The 18,342-nt window shown below is 47.8% G+C and overlaps 3 protein-coding genes across 4 annotated transcripts in view; 2 read left to right on the top strand and 1 right to left on the bottom strand.

The window, feature by feature from the left end:
- Positions 1-6,515, bottom strand: part of aplf (aprataxin and PNKP like factor) — a gene marked incomplete at its 3' end in the record, with an annotated part of 7,037 nt that extends 522 nt beyond the window's left edge. The window contains 10 exon segments of the mRNA XM_042227815.1: positions 1-396; positions 542-588; positions 2,475-2,591; positions 2,946-3,193; positions 3,279-3,445; positions 3,530-3,659; positions 4,066-4,213; positions 4,507-4,670; positions 4,937-5,038; positions 5,897-6,515. Of these exon segments, the coding sequence (XP_042083749.1) occupies positions 209-396; positions 542-588; positions 2,475-2,591; positions 2,946-3,193; positions 3,279-3,445; positions 3,530-3,659; positions 4,066-4,213; positions 4,507-4,670; positions 4,937-5,038; positions 5,897-5,989 (1,404 nt within the window). The 5' untranslated portion in view covers positions 5,990-6,515.
- Positions 6,516-6,595: 80 nt separating this feature from the next.
- On the top strand, positions 6,596-9,087 carry LOC102292834 (F-box only protein 48). 2 transcript variants are annotated; one of them, XM_005940487.3, is made up of 3 exons: positions 6,596-6,702; positions 7,495-7,823; positions 8,694-9,087. In XM_005940487.3, the coding sequence occupies exons 2-3, from the start codon at positions 7,521-7,523 to the stop codon at positions 8,853-8,855; spliced, it is 465 nt and encodes a 154-aa protein (XP_005940549.1). In that variant the 5' UTR covers positions 6,596-6,702; positions 7,495-7,520; the 3' UTR covers positions 8,856-9,087. The 2 variants fall into 2 exon arrangements, with proteins under 2 accessions (XP_005940549.1, XP_005940548.1); XM_005940486.1 differs by lacking the exon at positions 6,596-6,702 and adding an exon at positions 6,709-7,098.
- Positions 9,088-9,661: 574 nt separating this feature from the next.
- On the top strand, positions 9,662-13,289 carry cnrip1a (cannabinoid receptor interacting protein 1a). The gene is made up of 3 exons (XM_005940482.2): positions 9,662-9,938; positions 11,062-11,206; positions 11,937-13,289. The coding sequence occupies exons 1-3, from the start codon at positions 9,760-9,762 to the stop codon at positions 12,099-12,101; spliced, it is 489 nt and encodes a 162-aa protein (XP_005940544.1). The 5' UTR covers positions 9,662-9,759; the 3' UTR covers positions 12,102-13,289.
- Positions 13,290-18,342: the final 5,053 nt, after the last annotated feature.

Raw genomic sequence — 18,342 nt, 5'->3', positions numbered from 1 at the left:
CTCTACAAAAGGCTGCCGAACCTTTAATGTGAAAAACCACACAGGTATGGTTTAAAATCAATCAGGACACAAAGGTGAAAGAACAGCCTCTCATCTGTCTCTAATGCAGATGGAGCGGGTTTGATCTTTTCGTTTGTAGAGGATGACGTCATCAAACACGGCGTTCTGGTCTGGTGAGCCCTCAGCGAGGGGCAGGGCAGGTTTCCGCTTACTTCCTCCTCTTCAGGAAGGCCGTAGCCTCTCTCTGCAGGCCTTTGATGTCCTCCTTACCGCTGTCGTCTGAGTCAGGAGGGACGTAGTCCGAGTCATCGCCCGCGTCCTCGCTGTCGTCATTAATGAAGCTGTCCTCGTACTCGTCCTCGTCGTCAGCGGGAGTCTTTTTGGCGACGTGGCGAGCTGTGGGGGGATTTATTGTGAGTGAGTCAGAGAATGAAGTGGCCGAGATTTAGTTTCTGTTTCTAATTTTCAGACCCTTTTATTTATCACCTGTTGTTATTTACTTCCACCTGTACGACACAAATGTGTGTGTCCATGAGCGTACCTGGTTTCTTTGTGTGTTTGTATTCCTTCCTGTGCAGGGGGTTTTTCCTGCAGAGGAAACAAAGTTCACGTCAGAATAAAGTCGAGCGATGCAGGTCAGACGATGTTTCCTGACAGCCGTCCGTCTGCAGCGTCGGCCGCGTCGAGTTAGAAATACGCGAATTACTCATCGCAGAGTCTGCAGCGAGCACGGAGACAGCGAGCCAAGTGTCAACCAAACAAACGCTGCTCTGAGGAACACTGTGTGTGTCCCTGTGTGTGTGTCCCTGTGTGTGTGTCCCTGTGTGTGTGTCCCTGTGTGTCTGTGTGTGTGTCTGTGTGTGTTGTGCGTGTGTGTCCCTGTGTGTGTGTGTGTGTGTGTGTGTGTGTGTGTGTGTGTGTGTGTGTGTGTGTGTGTCTGTGCGTGTGTGTCTGTGTGTGTGTGTCTGTGTGTGTCTGTGTGTGTGTGTGTGTGTGTGTCTGTGTGTGTGTGTGTGTGTGTGTGTCTGTGTCTGTGTGTCTGTGTGTCCCTGTGTGTGTGTGTGTGTGTGTGTGTGTGTGTGTGTGTTGTGTCTGTGTGTCTGTGTGTGTGTGTGTGTGTGTGTTTGTGTCTGTGTGTGTGTGTGTGTGTTGTGTGTGTGTGTGTTTGTGTGTGTGTCCCTGTGTGTGTGTCTGTGTCCCTGTGTGTTGTGTGTCTGTGTGTGTGTGTGTGTCCTGTGTGTTGTGTGTCCTGTGTGTGTGTGTGTGTCGTGTGTGTGTGTCTGTCTGTGTGTTCTGTGTGTGTGTGTGTGTGTGTGTGTGTGTGTCTGTGTGTGTGTCTGTGTGTGTGTGTCTGTGTGAGTGTGTGAGAGTGTGTGTGTTGTGTTGTGTGTGTCTCTGTGTGTGTGTTTGTGTGTGTGTGTGTCTGTGTCTGTGTGTGTGTCTGTGTGTGTGTGTGTCTGTGTGTGTGTGTGTGTGTGTGTGTGTCTGTGTGTGTGTGTGTGTGTGTGTCTGTGTGTGTCCCTGTGTGTGTGTGTGTGTGTCCGTGTGTCTGTGTCACTGTGTGTGTGTTGTGTGTGTGTTTGTGTGTGTGTGTGTCTGTGTCTGTGTGTGTGTCTGTGTGTGTGTGTCTGTGTGTGTCTGTCTGTGTGTGTCTGTGTGCTGTGTGTGTGTGTCTGTGTGTCTGTGTGTGTGCTGTGTGTGTCCCTGTGTGTATGTGCGTGCGTCCGTGTGTGTGTGTGTGTGTGTGTGTGTGTGTGTGTGTGTGTGTGTGTGTGTGTGTGTGTGTGTGTCCCTGTGTGTGTGTGTGTGTGTGTGTGTCTGTGTGTGTGTGCTGTGTGTGTGTGTGTGTGTGTGTATGTGTGTGTGTGTCTGTGTCTGTGTGTGTGTGTGTGTGTGTCTGTCTGTGTGTGTGTGTGTGTGTGTGTGTGTGTGTGTGTGTCGTGTGTGTGTGTGTGTGTGTGTGTGTGTGTCCCTGTGTGTGTGTGTTGTGTGTGTGTGTGTGTCCGTGTGTGTGTCTGTGTGTGAGTGTGTGTGTGTGTGTGTGTGTGTGTGTGTGTGTGTGTGTGTGTGTGTGTGTGTGTGTGTGTGTGTGTGTCTCTGTGTGTGTGTGTGTGTGTGTGTGTGTGTCTGTGTGTGTGTGTGTGTGTGTGTTCCCTGTGTGTGTGTGTGTGTGTGTGTGTGTGTGTGTGTGTGTGTGTGTGTGTGTGTTGTCAGTTTCTACAAAAACGTTCGTTTGCAGTTTTTCTAAAAAGCACTAAATGCAATAAAGTCAATAAAAAGAAGATAAAACAGAAAAAGTATCAAATCAATAGCTTTGTGTTCTCTGACAGCAACAATGTGCTGCAGGCAGTTATTAAGTAACTAAACCCTGATGTGTGATCTCTGAGGCTCCTCGTTGGTGTCTGTTTGCTCCTGAAACAGATCCAGCTGTTTGTCAGCAGCTGCAGAGCCTCGGCCGTCGGCTCAGCTCTAACCTGTAGCAGTCGCTGCCGTAGGGACACTCGGGTTTGTCCTCCTCCTCCTCCTCCTCCTCCTCCTCGTAGTCTGTGTCTCCAGGGTGACTGCAGTCCTGGAAATGAAGTGGGTTCTTCCTGGAAAACACAAGCAGGGAGGAAACGAAGGGTGTGAAGCCCACCTGTGCAGGGCGGTCACCTGCAGCTATGCAGCCTGCACCACACCGTGGGCTGGCACCAGCTGCTGGAGTCACTGCAGTGAGGACAGCTGCTCCTTGTTTCAAAGCTTTTTCTAAAAGTGAAATCTGAAGGACTAATCTGAGGCAGCGAGCAGCGTCTGTGAGATGGTGAAGGGGCGGGGCTACGAGAGGCGCTTGACTCACCTCATCGGCTCGAGTGCTCTTCAGCTCGTCTTCAGAGGGAAACGAGACATCAAAGCAAAAGCTCTCAGAATAAATTCAGCCTGTGACTCCGTGTGTTTCAGTGTCGTACCTGTAGCAGGCCGTCCCGTACGGACACGGCGTTCTGACTCGGGCTTTGGAAGGGGCGGGGCCAGACTCGGCGTCTCCATCTGACCCGGCGGGCTCGGCTCGTTTAGACGTCCCGTTGTTTTCAGACATCTTGCCCTCCTTCTCAGACTCATTTGCTTTGTCCTCCGCTTCCGCCTTCATGGTGAAGCTGTCGTTCTCGCCGCTGTCCTCAGACCTGTTTGGTTTGGCTCGACGGTGGGCGGCGGCCTCCTGAAAGCCAGAGGACATATGGGTCTCTTAGGTCAGGAGGCGGAATTTAAACCTGGAAACAGAAACTCTGCTCAACAGGTCTCACCTCAGGTTGTTCTTCATCATCACTCAGTTTTCTCCTCTTCCTCGGTCTCTCCTCCTCCTTCCTTGTGAAGTCCGCCTCCTCAGGTGAGGAGGTTGTTGCGGGCGTGGCTCGTGCGACAGCTGCTCGTTTAGTGGCAGGTGACGGCGCTGCAGGTCGGCAGATCCGAACTAAACAGACATTTTCAAACAAATAACAGGATCAGAAAGGGCGCCCCCCGCAGGCAGAGGGAACACAGGACGGGTCTTTGTTACCTGTCGGGGTGGAGGGCGGAGTCTTTGCAGCAGGTACAGCCGCCTGCATCCATGCAGGTAAAACTCTTCTCCTGGTCACAGACGGAGCGGCGCCTCGCTGATCGTCTTTCACCGATCCTGCCGAGTCTCCCTGAAAGAAACGCAACGAGACGACTTCACTGATTGGCTGCTCGCTTTCACACTGCCATCCACTGAGCCACTGACACGCCCACTGTGGGATCAAACATGTGAAGCCGCCTGCTGTGGCGCCCCCTGGTGAACGAGGGAGGAGCTGCTGTCAACCAAAGTTTCCTTTATTCTTACAGTAAGTCCTGTTCTGATGATGATTATTTCTGTCAGTGTTTGTTTGTCTCATAACTTTGTTTGTTAAAAAACAAACTGTTCTAAAGTTTCATGTTTCTGTCACATCACATTAACCCTGCACTCTGAAAGCGCCTCCTTGATTAAATATTCACACTTGCTGACGTCACTCTTAGGCCCCGCCCCCTGAGGAGTCCTTCTCCAGCAGCTTCTCGTCTCTGAAAAGTTCAGCCTACCTTGAACGGTCTCTCGGCCTCCTCGTCTTCCTGCGGAGCTGCTGACGGCGGCGGCTCCTCCTGGTTCAGTCTGGCAGCTGGACGTAGATCCACAGCTGGATCAGGAGGAACAGGAAGTGTCTCTTCTTCTTCTAACATCTGGCTGTTCCTGTGGGGAGCGACACTGATGCAGATAAATGTGAACTTCTGTGAGACCTTAACGCTGCGAGCTGGAAGCATTAACTTTGATGTCAGCTTCAAAGAGCGCGACAAAATCGGAAACCTACGCTGCGCCTAATGTTCTGACCGAGCGTTTAACCCCGCATGGCGCGGCCCGCACAGATAAAAGAGCTCCCGTTACCTGAGAGCAGCCTCCACCTTCATTACTCAGCGAGACGGTTCGAGTCTTTGTCTCGACCGACATCAGGACAGAAAGGAGCGTTTTTCAGACGTCAGAAGTACCTGGGCGTGCGCTCGTCTCCGCCCACTGACACCACCTCGTAGATGAACCGACCCGGCAGCAGAGAGAAGAAGTCTCCGTGACGAAGGACGTGCCAGGAACCTTTCTGCAGAGGTCGAGGGTCCTCGGTGGGGGTCGACTGAATGAAGCACGGGTTCAGGTGTGTCTGAAACAGCAGGAGGTTAAACCGAAACTCAAACAGCAACAACACTAACAACAACAACAACAACAACAACAATAATAATAATAATGGAATTAAAAACAAAATCTGCCAAAGCAACAGGGACCAAGGCTGAATTTAAAGCAAAGGGAGATTTCTATGATATGAAACAACCACACTTCTATATTTACTATAATGTTGAATAATAAAATGATTATGTAATAAAGCTAAAGTAATAAGAAATCTAAACCTAAACCTGTGGCCTGCCTCACATTCAGGAACAGGAGGAAGGACGAACGTACGGCTTTGAGGCGCAGCTCTCCGCTCAGGTTGTCCAGCAGCCCGTGGTGTCTGGAGACTCGCTTATCACTGATCTGAGACGGGAAACAAGGCAGCGTTTACAGACGTCTCCAGCTGCTCCTTTTACAGTATTACTCTGAATAAATCAAACAGACTCGAGCTCAGCCGTGATGACTGAAGGGAAGCAAACCAGGTCTCAGAACAACGACAGAAAAACAAGAGAGGGAAAAGCTGCAACAAAGCCACGCCCACATGAAGGATCATTTCCCACTGTGATGATGCTGAGCTGCTCTAACAGAGTCCACGAACACACACGCTGCTGTCTCTGACGGGTCAGATCAAACATGTTTAGAACTTTTTCTTCTGTGGACTTTAATTTCATTTATTTCATGTTTTTTAAGTTGTGTTTTTTTAAACAGGAACAGGTCAAATTATACAGACATGATGGGTGGCTCAAGACTTTTGCACAGTGGCCCGTTGTAGCCTTATAAAGCAGGGGTGGGGTTTAGATCTCACCCTGGGTGAACACACCTGGATCAGATGATTAGTTCATCACCAGGCCTCTGGAGAACTGGAGGCCATTTAAATGAATGGATGAAGGACACCTCTGGACCTCGAGGCTTTGCATTCCCCTCCCCTGTTTTAAAGGATACACCTGAGCAGCATCTGGCAGGAGGACGGAGGAGGGTCAAAGTTCAAGGTGCTAGCTTATGAAGCCCCGCCCTCTCTACGTCGGCAGATCAGTGATCCACCTGATCATGTCTGGTCACTTTGTTATTGATTAGTTATGAGGTTTAAAATCATGTTTTTAAGTTAAGCTAAGCTTCCCTGGATTTATCACGTGATTAAAGATCACGTGCTGCTGTAACGAGCAGAAGTCTGTAAATGATCCGCGGTCATGTTTTCAGACTGAAGAGGAGAGGAGGACTCACTCCCAGTAACGGGCCCCGGCCCAACACCGTCTCTCCGGGTGGCAGGTGGACCGGATCCCCGCCGTCCACCGGGACCAGGTCGAAGCCAGACATCGGCTCAGCGGAGCGGACGGAGGCAGCTGCACCCCGCTGGAGGAACGTGGAGGAAAACAGAGCAGCGCCACGCTTCGACAGTTCAAAAGGTTTCAGGGTAAAAGCAGCTTCTCGGACTGTGGAGGGGAACCAGACCGAGCAGCAACACCGACACAACTTCAGCTCAGCAACGCCGTTCAAAACTTCCGGGTCGGAGCGGAGCGTGCGCACTGGGTCTCTGACGTCACTCACCGAACTCCGCCCAGAATCTCCCTGATCTTTTATTAATCTCCCTTAAAAATAAACCTAACCTTGCCTGTGCTAACCACCCCGTGTATGCAGATGAAATTAATCTGTAAAAACAAAACATTTATCTCTTCTGCCGAAATGCTTTTAATATGACAGCGTTGTTGCACGTGAGTTATCGATGAAAAATACAAACAAACGTAAAAAAGTTCCACATTTTCCATATATTTGAAGAATCGGCAGATTAATGAATGGGGTGTGGTAGGGACTGCTTTAGAACTGCAGCGTGAGAAATGCTTTACAGTTTAATTTTATAATTAGAAAATTAAGAAAATCATATTTTCAACGGTTTTCAAATTTAAATTAACGGACGTTTATGCCTTGCACGCATGCGCCAAAAATCAAAATATGATGACGTAGCGTACGTTTGTAAACATCCGTTAGGACATTTAAACCGTGTGAGCTGTCTGTCAGAGACTTCGCGGAAGGTAAGACACCGGTTTTCTCTCGCGCGCCGCCGCCTTCTTATCACACACACCGGGACACGTGCACGGTAAAAGTCGGTGTTCGGTCTGAAAGCGGACGCGGCCGGTGGAGTTTTTCATGAACTGTTAGCTGTTAGCTGTTAGCAGGGGCGGAGGCGAGTCGTCGGGGTGAAGCATTAAAATCAGCTTTTGTTACCGAAAATCAGAGCGTCGCCCAAAAGAGCCACGCAGGACGGAAACAACGGGGATATTTATCACGTCAGTCTTTGAAGACAGACACGGGAAGCAGTTTGTGCTTGGGTGACGTCTCCATGCTGGGTCCGTGGGGACCCCACTGTTCGTGTTTCTCTTTCGGTTTGACGTGGGATCCCTTCACCTTCTCTGCGCGGAATCTTTCTGGTTCGTCTCACAGTCCTTTGTGTCCTGGTTTCCAAACTTTTCGCTTTTTTTCTGCTTATTTTGTGTGACGTCTTCATTATTTGGCAGCTGGATCTTCTCGCCGTTACTCTCTCGGAGGTCTTTTTCTTTCTTTTCTCGCTCATTTCAGTCATTTTGTCTCTGTTTCAGCTCACAGGCTCATCTTGAACCTTTCTGTCTTTGTGATGTCATTAAAAATAAACCTGCATTTTATTTCGCTTTTCCTGCGTCTGTGCTTTGAAACATGTTTGATGAAGAATCTCAGGCTTCACTGTGATTTGTCTTCATCCTTCACTCGTCCTCCACAGTGTGAGTTAAAAGTCTGAGTTCTTTAATCTGTGACTCATTTCTCCATCGCTGTCGGCTCTCTTTCCTCAGGCTCTTCCACTCAGTCCGACTCTATTATGCAGCATGTGTGTGGGAGGACTCCACCGGTGTTTTTTCTCTGTGAAGGAAGCCCCGCCCTGACGGCAGCTGAAGGCACAGCCCCACCTCGCAACTTTGCTGAGACGCTGCCGACAGAAATGAGCGTGAGGATCTTTGGCGAGCTGGACGCGGCGAGCCTGTGCAGCGCGGCGAGGACCTGCAGGCTGTGGCATCAGATCATCGAGCAGAGCGAGCAGCTGTGGAGGAAGCAGTGCCTGATGGTCCGAGCCATCTGCCAGAGGGAGGTCGACAGCGACCGGAGACACGGCCTCTCCTGGAAGGTTCCTAACATATTATGTCTTAGAAAACATCTCAGCTTCTTCTGAAACTTTTCCAGGTTAATGATCCGCTTCAAACGGGAACTACGCTCATTTCAGGTCCTGCTGTCATTAGTCAAAAAGGGATGAAGGTCAGAGGTTTTAAACATTTTTCCATCGATGTTTTTCTGAGGGATCTGATGCTGATGAAGGTCACGTGACCTGTGTCAGCAGGTTTGCAGGTCAGAGCTGAGATTTGATCTCCAGGTTTTCGTATCAGCCGAGTTGATTTATGCACATTAAATCCTGAATATTCCAAAAAGCATCACAAACTTGGGATGCAGGTTTCACAGAAACGTTCTATGAAGTTAGGTTTGGTCCACGGTGTCACACCTGTGGAACGTCACGCTGAAGACATGTTGTTGTTTTCTTTTCATATTCAAGCTTTAAGTCCCTCAGAATATATTGTTGGAAAAATGTCTAAGAACACTTCGCCCTTTGTTTGAGCTGAAATTTTGAATAATTTCCCCAAAGGATCCCTGGCCTGGAATAGTGACAGTCAGCTGGGAATTATTTTGCTGGGATGAAGCAGCTCTGAGAGCCATCAGCTTTCGTCTGATTGGGCTTCTGCTGGAAGGCTGCTGAGGGGCAGAACCTGTGGCTGTAGCAGATGTTCCAGCTGTTCTCACTGAAGTGTTGGATATACTCATAACATTACAACTGTTAGTTCTGCCTGTGAAACAGAGCGGAGTGAAGACTTGTCCACATGTCTCACGCTGCAGCCATTTCTTTTAATGTCATTATTAAAAACTGCTTTTAGTCCAGCTTATGAAAGCAGCGTCACCCAGAAACAGCAGAACTGCTTTGTGACCGTTTCCTGTTTCCTGTCCTCAGCTGATCCTGGTGAGGAACTACATCCGCAGCCTTGTGAAGAAAGACTGGCTGATTGGACGGTTCAGCCACGTGAGGTCGGCGGACGAGCTGATCGGCAGGAAGCTGACGCCGCTGGACGCGGAGACCTGGGGCGAGATCCTGCAGGCCGAGCTGGATCGATGACGGCGTTCCAGTTTTATCAAAGCACCTCGAGCACTTCGGATTTTTAACTCTAATATATTCCCTCTGCAGTTTGTGTTTCACAGGAAACGCAAACTTTTGTACATACTTTTAAAATTTTTATAGAAAAAAAATCACAGAGAAGCAAAGTGAATTTTTATTTTTAAATTTGAGCCTTTTTGTTTTGGGTTCGTGTAAATATGACGATGATACAATAAACCATCTTTGTCAGGTTCTGCTGACTCGGTTCTTTTTAATGACACATCACAGCTTCTCCCATCAAGCAAACACGCAGCACAGACTCACAAAGACATCAGTGTGACAGTCTGATTTCAAAGCAGCAGAGATATAAAAGCATAAAGTCACACCTGCAGCTTACAGACACGCAGGACCTCAAGTTTACTTAGATCAGCTGTTTTTATCTGTTTTTAACGTTTTTGCTCAAAGGTAACAAAGATGTTGCTGTGGCAACGAGGGGGCAGCGTTTTACCGGCAGCGGTGTGAACATATTTTCATCTCCCGGTCATTTCCTGCCTGTGACGTCATGTTGCGCGTGCACAGGTGTTGTATTTTTCTGTCTAACCTGTTTTATGTCACATTCAGTTTCACAAGCTCTTCGTTAAACTTGTTCTTTTGTTTTTAACCTTTTACAAATTTCCCGACTTTCAGATAAACTTATTTTCTTAATAACAGCCCGAGGTACTTGTACTTGTTGACCCCCCCCCCCCCCCACACACACACACACACACACACACACACATACATACATTTGCCTTGGTATTTGCAGCTGCAGTCTTTTATTTTGAAAGCAGCTGTCACCGGAAGCCGTGTGAGCGTGCAGCTTGATTCTGGTCCTTCCTCAGCATCTCTCTCACCCGTCCGCCTCCCCCTCCCTGAGCTCGGCGCCATGGACGACGTCCCCCCGATCATCAACATCTCCATCGCGCTGCGGATCCAGCCCAACGACGGCCCGGTCTTCTTCAAGGTGGACGGGACCCGGTTCGGCCAGAGCCGGACCATCAAGCTCCTCACGGGCTCCAAGTACAAGATCGAGGTGGTGCTGAAGCCTGGAAACGTCGAGGCCACGTAAGCATCTCGGTAACCTGTGTGTGCGGCACGCCAGCGCGCATGTGCGAGAAATGATAAAGAACGTCTGCAAGAGGTGATGATGAGGAGCAGGCTGCTGCTCCTCCTGCAGGCCGGAGCATCCGACACCTGCCTGAATAAATCATGCGGGGATCACGTGTCGTTCCCGGTCAGGGCGGAGGTTTGCGGTTACCGGGGACAAATAAAGGAAGTGACGTGTTCATTATGGAATAACGGGGGTAAAATGTGCTTATTGCAGGAGCAGAAATACCATCAGAGAATACTCCATTACATGTAAAAACACTGAAGTACTATCAGTTAAATAAAGGTACATATTGATATGTGGCAGTGATTTGTGGGCCCTGCAGGAGCCATCGTTGTAACTGTGAGAGTAAAGATCCGCCCACAGCGAGGGGGCGGACCTCTGCTTCCTGTCACAGCAGCAGTGAGTCCCACACTGACGTTACACTCTGCTTCAGGTGTTCAGCATCAGTTACCATGGTGACGGTAGCAGGTTAACAGGCTTCGTGGGTAAACGAGAGACATGAAAGGAAAACTCCAAACTGACACAAACAGGGAGGACACACAGGTGGAGGCCAGACAGGAAGTACACACACCTGAGTGCGCTGCACTTTTCAGGTCGCAGGGAAACAAGCTGGTCAGGACAGCCGTTATCATCAGCATAAAGAACAGCAAATCCAAATGTGCAGTTCAACATGAATCGAGCCTGAACACGGCGCTGTGTTTACGCTGAGCTGCAGGGATGCGAACTATTCCAATGTGCTTACAGTAAAATCACGTCTGCGATTCTGAGGTAACCTGACTCCTTTTCTCCTTATGCTGTGTGACTATAATTACATTTTAATTACAAATTAAATCCACCGAACCGTTTATGAAGCGTTTCGCAGCATTTACACATCTGGATGATTTTAATGACTTTTAGATGCGAGTGGCTGTTTCCTGTTTCCGTCATACTGTGGGAGTCGCTCTCACGTCACACGCTCGGCTCGCTGCTGGACATCAAACGGTCTTTAACAGTGTTTGAGACAAAATGTCAAAAATGATAAAAATGTGCAATATTTTTATTTTCGTGCATAACCCTTCGGCCTCTTCTTCCTCACAGGAACATGAACATCGGAGGCGTCGTCTTCCCACTGGAGCAGCAGTCCAGGGATGACGAGTCTGTGGTTTACCACGGCCAGTACGACACCGAGGGCGTCCCGCACACCAAGAGTGGCGACCGGCAGCCCGTCCAAGTCAGCATAGAGGTGAGATGTCTCAGAGCAGCGGCTCGCTCTGATAGCGTGGAGCTGGCCTGCAGTCAGCCAGCGCTGTGTGGGGCTGCACGCTTAGAATTAGCAGGCATGCTGTTTATGATAGCCTGAACAGCCTGCTCTATGCTAGCCACAATCTCCTTAAAACATGGTGGAGGGACAGGATGATCTGGAGAACCAGAGGGTCTCAGGTGGCCAACAACATCCTCTAAACAAGAAAGAGTGACAGCAGAGCAAGACTGAGACCGAGGGGTCAGACTCAGAGACGAGAGCCTGTGTAGTTGCAACCTTTCCAATAAAAACACATAAAAGCATTGGACAGTTTAGGAGACGCCTCCAAACACACACTTTGTGCAGCATTTCAAAGTAAATCAGTGGTGTTAAACAGCCTGAGCAGCTTATTCACCTCGTGTGTTTCTAAGCAGGAACCTGAGCAAACAGAGAGGACGTGTTCAGAAACATTTGCATCTAAATTCCTGACCTGTTTATACTTCTCGAGAGAACAAATATAATCTAAGGTGGTATTATCACCGTGTGACAGCTGCACAGGCGTAACAGATTTATTGATCTACAATCAGACGCGTTTGTGCAGTTTCCTGTCAGCAGATGGCTGCGCACGCCGTCTGGATTCATGAGTTTGGCCTCTTTAGAAACACCAAAAACATGTTTTAAAAGCCTGACGCCGAATTTGAGCTCGAGCCCTCTGCTTTGTGTCTCGGTGCAGTTTATCAAGGCGGGGACGTTTGAGACGGTGTGGCAGGCCAAATACTACAACTACTACAAGAGGGAGCACTGCCAGTTCGGCAACAAGTTCAGCAGCATCGAGTACGAGTGCAAGCCCAACGAGACGCGGACCCTGATGTGGATCAACAAGGAGGCGTTCAACTGACTCCGCCCACTGAACCCCGCGCAGAGGACGCCGGTCTTGCCGGGACCACCTTTGAACATCAGCATCGCAGTGAGAGACGGCACCTCCTGAAGGCGGGCGTTGGGTTGGCGGGGTCTGCTCTTTGTGCTCTTTCATGACCTCTGAGGGAGTAACGAGCTGTTTCGCACGCTGGTCTCTGTGAGGGCGGGGTTTCAGCAGTCAGAGGGCTAACTTAGCTTCTCAGCTGGTTTCCTGTGGAAAGTTAAAGGAACAGTCGGACAGTTTGAGATCCGAGCTCATTAGGAAGCTTCGGAGACGAAGGCTGACGCACGCTTCAGGTCTGTGTGTCCAGCTCGCGTTCGAAGCAGGAACTTTCTCCAGGCCTCAGACGCTTGTTAGTTTGGGTAGTTTGCAGCTACGGTCACAATAATCTTCTGAAGCTTTGGGTTCAGCAGACGGGCGCTGCTTTTAGATCAGGCTTCGTCACAGGTGTTCTCGCTGATACTCTACGCTTAGATAAAACACCTTGACAGGAGCAAAGTTGTTAGCCGGTGCTACATAAATGACATTCACTTCCTGTACTTGATGCACAGACTTGAAAGTCGTCTCCATCTCCTCAGACTCTGGAAGAAATCTGACTGTTCCTTTAACACTGAAACCCCCTCAGACTGAAGACCAGCGTGGGAAACACCTGAAGTGTTTTATCTTATTTATTACCTGTGTGAACGTCTGAGTGAGCAGAGGCGGCGGATGAGAGGATGGGCGTCACTTTTCTCGTGTTTTGTGTTATTTAAAGGAGAAATCTGTACACTGCAGTTTTTGGTTCGCTTACTTTCCAGCTGCAGAAATGAGTTTCACTGGTCTGAGTGTTGATCCTTCACAATAAAAGCTGGAGGGATACTTTGTGGGACTTCCATGTTCAAACTGGTGCAGCATCCGAGGGACTATTTTCAGCAGCGGAGTAATCCTTTGAGCCTTGAAACGCCTCTGTCTCCCTGCTGAAAGGAGGCGACCTCCTCTCTTCACGTCACTTCTCGTGTTTGCTGCTGATTATGTTTCTCATGTCTCTTAAATGCATGGCTGGAAACTTTTTGCCAAATATGATCTGTTTGTTTGTTCCTTTGTTAAGATGTCTCGATGCCTGAAACTTTTGTTATGTCTTGAACTGAGGAGTAAAAATTGTTACTGTGAATAAACTGCTATACAGAACCACTGGGACTCTGCTGCTTGACTGCAATAATAAAATTTATATATATATATTTATATATTAATATCCAAAGTGCATGCGCTGGACTGAAGCGATGTCAGTTGGAGGCCTGTAAAAAAGCCCTTCTAAGGCTAGAACATCTCACTATTCATCACTGATCGAAGAAAATCCATCGGACAAACTCAGCTTTATTTATATAACACATACAAAAGCAATTCAGCGTGCTTCACAAAGACAGAACAATCCCAAATATATAGAAAAGGAGAACATTAAAATCAAGAATGCAATCATTTAAAAGTTTAAGTTAAAATTTAACATAAAAGCTACAAAAAGACAAAGATTTCAGCCCTGATTTTAAAAGCTAATAGATTCCACACACTGCAGGTTTGAGGGAAGCATAAACACTAAATGCTGTCTCACCTTGTTTGGTCCGAGCTCCTGGAATATTAAGTAAGCCTGTCCCGAGGAACTAAGAGGCTTCGAAGCCTCATAGCCCTCAAGTAAGTTAGCAACGTGTTGAGGCCCAAGACCGTTTAGTGATCATAACCCATTAACAGTATTTCCAAATCAGTTCTTTTACATACAGGAAGCCAGTGCAACCATTTCAAAGCTTTTGTAATATGATTGTCATGATGGCGTGTGTGAGGGAGGCAGCAATAGGATCCAAAATGGAGGACTCCCCGGCAGGTCTCCATGAAACTCAAGACACAGCTTTACTGCTGGATTTACAGAATACATTAATTAAAGTAGGAAGATACAGCCGGAGGAATGAGAGAAACATTAAAACAACCCTGGCAAGGGGCAACGAGAATTTGAATTCATCTCTCCTGCCAGGCCCCCCTTATTGGTCTTAGGTGCCTGCCAGGCTTGTCCTGATTGGTTAGCGCTAGAGTCCGTTAAATGCATAAACTCTAACAGGTGAGATTATTTAGTGTCTAGGTTGGGGTGTCTCCCAGGAACAAGTCAAACAGGCGTGTCACGATAAAAACAAGCATGCAAAAACCAAAAGAACAAAAACACAGCAACTCATGCAAAACAAGGCCAACTCCGAAAAGCCACCCTTCCCCGGATGACATAATGCTCCATAATCCCAGCTAAAGCAGGCATCTCGATATTAAACAAAAGCGGTGCAAGAACAGAACCCTGAGGAACCCCAGGTGTAACCTTTATGCGTTCAAAATGATAGTTAATGAATGACACAAAATAACCTTGATCTGTCAAATCAAATTTAAACCAATTAAACAGTGTTCTCAATGTTCTCCAACCTATAAGGCAATATATGATGATCAGTTATAGCAGCCGATAATGTCTTATTTCATAGTCTAATCTTCACATGCTTTATCCAAAGTACACTCCCTGTTGATTCCCCCACTAATTATGTTCACAGTATCTATTATTGTACGATCTGCCTTACAATATAAAGCGCATTGAGGTGACCGTTGTTGTGATTTGGCTCCATATAAATAACACTGAATTGAACTGAATTATTTACTAACTGTGTCTTTATGAATTTGCTAGCTTAGCTTAGCTCGTAGCCGACTCGCTAGCAGCATGGCCTCTTCACCTGTCCTGCCTACACTTTCCTGCTCATTGTGTCAGATGGTTAGTTACTGCTCGCCATGTTTTAGCAGTAATGATACTTGTAATAAATGTAGCCTATTTTCAGCTCTAAAGGCCAGGATCCCTGAATTGTAGACTTGATAAGCACGTAGCTAATCAGGCCCCTGTAGCCGAAGGTAGCGTGGGCCCCGCTAGCTGTTCCCCGGCAGATCCCAAGCAGCTGGGGAAAGAGGGCGGCTGGGTCACGGTGAGGAGGAAGCATAGTCCTAAACAGAAGCCCCAGGTACACCACCAACCCGTTCATGTGTCTAACCGTTTTTCCCCACTCGGCGACACACCCGCCGGGGGTCAAACTCTGGTAATTGGTGATTCTGTTCTCAGACATGTGAAGCTAGAGACACCGGCAACCATAGTCAATTGTCTTCCAGGGGCCAGAGCAGGCGACATTGAAGGAAATTTAAAACTGCTGGCTAAGGGTAAACGTAAATTCAGTAAAATCATAATTCACGTCGGCAGTAATGACACCCGGTTACGCCAATCGGAGGTCACTAAAATCAATATTGAATCGGTGTGCAACTTTGCCAAAACAATGTGGGACTCTGTAGTTTTCTCTGGTCCCCTCCCCAATCAGACCAGGAGTGACATGTTTAGCCGCATGTTCTCCTTAAATTGCTGGCTGTCTGAGTGGTGTCCCAGAAACGATGTGGGCTTCATAGATAATTGGCAAACCTTCTGGAGGAAACCTGGTCTTGTTAGGAGAGACGGCATCCATCCCACTTTGGATGGAGCAGCTCTCATTTCTAGAAATATGGACAAATTTATTAAACCCCCCAAAATATGACTATCCAGAGTTGGGACCAGGAAGCAGAGTTGCAGTCTTACACGCCTCTCTGCAGCTTCTCTCCTCCTGCTACCCCCCCAAAAACCCATCTCCATAGAGACTGTGTCAGCTCCCAAACAGACAAAAAACAAACTAAAAACCAGCAACAAACAACTTAAACATAAACTACAAAGAAAGAACAATACAGTATCCACATCTGAACCAAAGAGTAAAACAGTGAAATGTGGATTATTAAATATTAGGTCTCTCTCCTCCAAGTCTCTGTTAGTACATGACTTAATAATTGATCAACAAATTGATTTACTCTGCCTTACAGAAACCTGGTTGCAGCAGGATGATTATGTTAGTTTAAATGAGGTGCAGGGGATTATCTTCTTCAGTACCTGAATGCTACTCCAGCAGAGGTCAATTATCTTGTTAATAATTTCACTTAACCTCGTACGACCGAATCTGTAGCTCCTGTGAAAACTAAGAATGTCTCAACATCAGAAGTACCTGACTCCGTGGTATAATTCTCAAACACGTAGCCTAAAGCAGATGACTCGTAAGCTGGAGAGGAAATGGCGTGTCACAAATTTAGAGGATCATCATTTAGCCTGGAGAAATAGTTTGTGCTATAAGAACCTTGCAAAGCCAGAACATCTTACTATTCATCACTGATTGAAGAAAATAAGAACAACCCCAGGTTTCTCTTCAGCACTGTAGCCAGGCTGACAAAAGTCAGAGCTCTGTTGAGCCAACCATCCCTTTAACGTTAACTAGTAATGACTTCATGAACTTCTTCACAATAAATCATTAGAGAAAAAATTACCAGTAATCATCCCACAGATGTAATATTATCTACAGCTACTCTTAGTACCATTGATGTTAAGTTAGACTCTTTTTCTCCAATTGATCTTTCTGAGTTAACTTCAATAATTACTTCCTCCAAACCATCAACGCTGTCTTTTAGACCCCATTCCTACAAAACTGCTCAAAGAAGTCCTGCCATTAATTAATTCTTCGATCTTAAATATGATCAACCTATCTCTAATAATCAGCTATGTACCACAGGCCTTCAAGCTGGCAGTAGTGCAGCTATGCAGATGACACCCAGCTCTATCTGTCCATGAAGCCAGATGACACACACCAATGAGTTAAACTGCAGGAATGTCTTAAAGACATAAAGACCTGGATGGCCGCTAACTTTCTGCTTCTTAATTCAGATCAAACTGAGGTTATTGTACTCGGCCCTGAAAAGCTTAGAAATATGGTATCTAACCAGATTCTTACTCTGGATGGCATTACCTTGGCCTCCAGTAACGCTGTGAGGAACCTTGGAGTCATTTTTGACAGGATATTTCCAGTTAATACAAAATGCTGCAGCAAGAGTACTGACAGGGACTAAAAAGAGAGAACAGATTTCTCCTATATTGGACACGGCCTTCGCAGTCTACGTGGGCCGAGTCCTTTAAAGGCCAAGAAGGCCAGAACTGCGAGGCTGTGAAATGGGACGGTCTACCCTTCAGATTTGTGTCACCAACTGTGTTCATGGAGTTTAATAAACTCAGCCATCTGCTCTTTGCTATTTAAAATATAACAGGACATGCTTCTGTTTATTCAGTTTTCTGTTTGACGTTTATTCAGTGTTTATTCCCTCCGCGAATCGCTACCTTATCGTGGTGGTGGGGTTTGTGTGTCCCAGGGATCCCAGGGGCTATGTTGTCCGGGATTTCTGCCCCTGGTAGGGTCTCCCATGGCAAATTGGTCCTAGGAGAGGAACAGACAAAGAGCGATTCAGAAGACCCTTATATGAAAACGAGGGAACAGTTCACCCTGGCTGGGATAGGGTTACCGGGGCCCCACCATGGAGCCAAACCCTGTTTGGGTGCCTGAGGGTGAGCGTCTGGTGGCCAGGCCTTAGTCCATGGGGCCCACCAGGCACAGCCCGAAAAGGGGACATCGACCCATCCTCCTGCAGGCCCACCACCCACAGGAGGTGCCGTAGGGGTCCGATGCATCGTGTGCCGGGCAGCAGCCAGGAATGGAGGCCCTGGAGGCTTGATCTCCAGTTACCAAGACTGGCAATTGGGACATGGAATGTCACCTCTCTGTTAGGGAAGGAACCTGAGTTAGTGTGTGAGGTTGAGAGGTACTGGCTAGATATATTCGGGCTTGCCTCAACGCATGGCGTTGGAACCAGTCTCCCAGAGAGCGGCTGGACTCTGTCTTAGTCTGGATTTGCCCCCGGTGAGAGGTGGCGGGCTGGGGTGGGTATTCTAGTATCTCCTCGCGTTGCTGCCTATACATTGGGGGTCCAGTGCCTTGGATAAGCGGAAGAAAATGCATGGATAAAAAACTATAACTTTAATCGCAGCCAAACCCTTTTGACTCAGGAACAAATAAAACATGGTATTGAAAAAAGCCAAATAATAATATATATATCATGTTTAACCTGAGTAGCGAAAGACCGCATGGGTCTGAAAACGATGTGCTGGGAATCTGCTGTTCTCGCCGGCTCTAGTGAGCCTCGACCTCCCGGTCAGATATTTGGAGCAGTCTTTGAATTGGGACAGCCTTTGTCGCCCGGCTGTGGCATAATCGACCTTCAAATGATTTGGCCCCTTAACTGCGACATACCTCATGTGTTAATAGACCTCTCTGCACTGAATCAT

This window comes from Haplochromis burtoni, unplaced genomic scaffold, assembly GCF_018398535.1.
Source record: "Haplochromis burtoni strain Fernald_Lab_line unplaced genomic scaffold, NCSU_Asbu1 Contig_282, whole genome shotgun sequence".
In the NCBI taxonomy this organism is placed as follows: domain Eukaryota; kingdom Metazoa; phylum Chordata; class Actinopteri; order Cichliformes; family Cichlidae; genus Haplochromis; species Haplochromis burtoni.
This window is presented reverse-complemented; position numbering and strand designations above follow the sequence as displayed.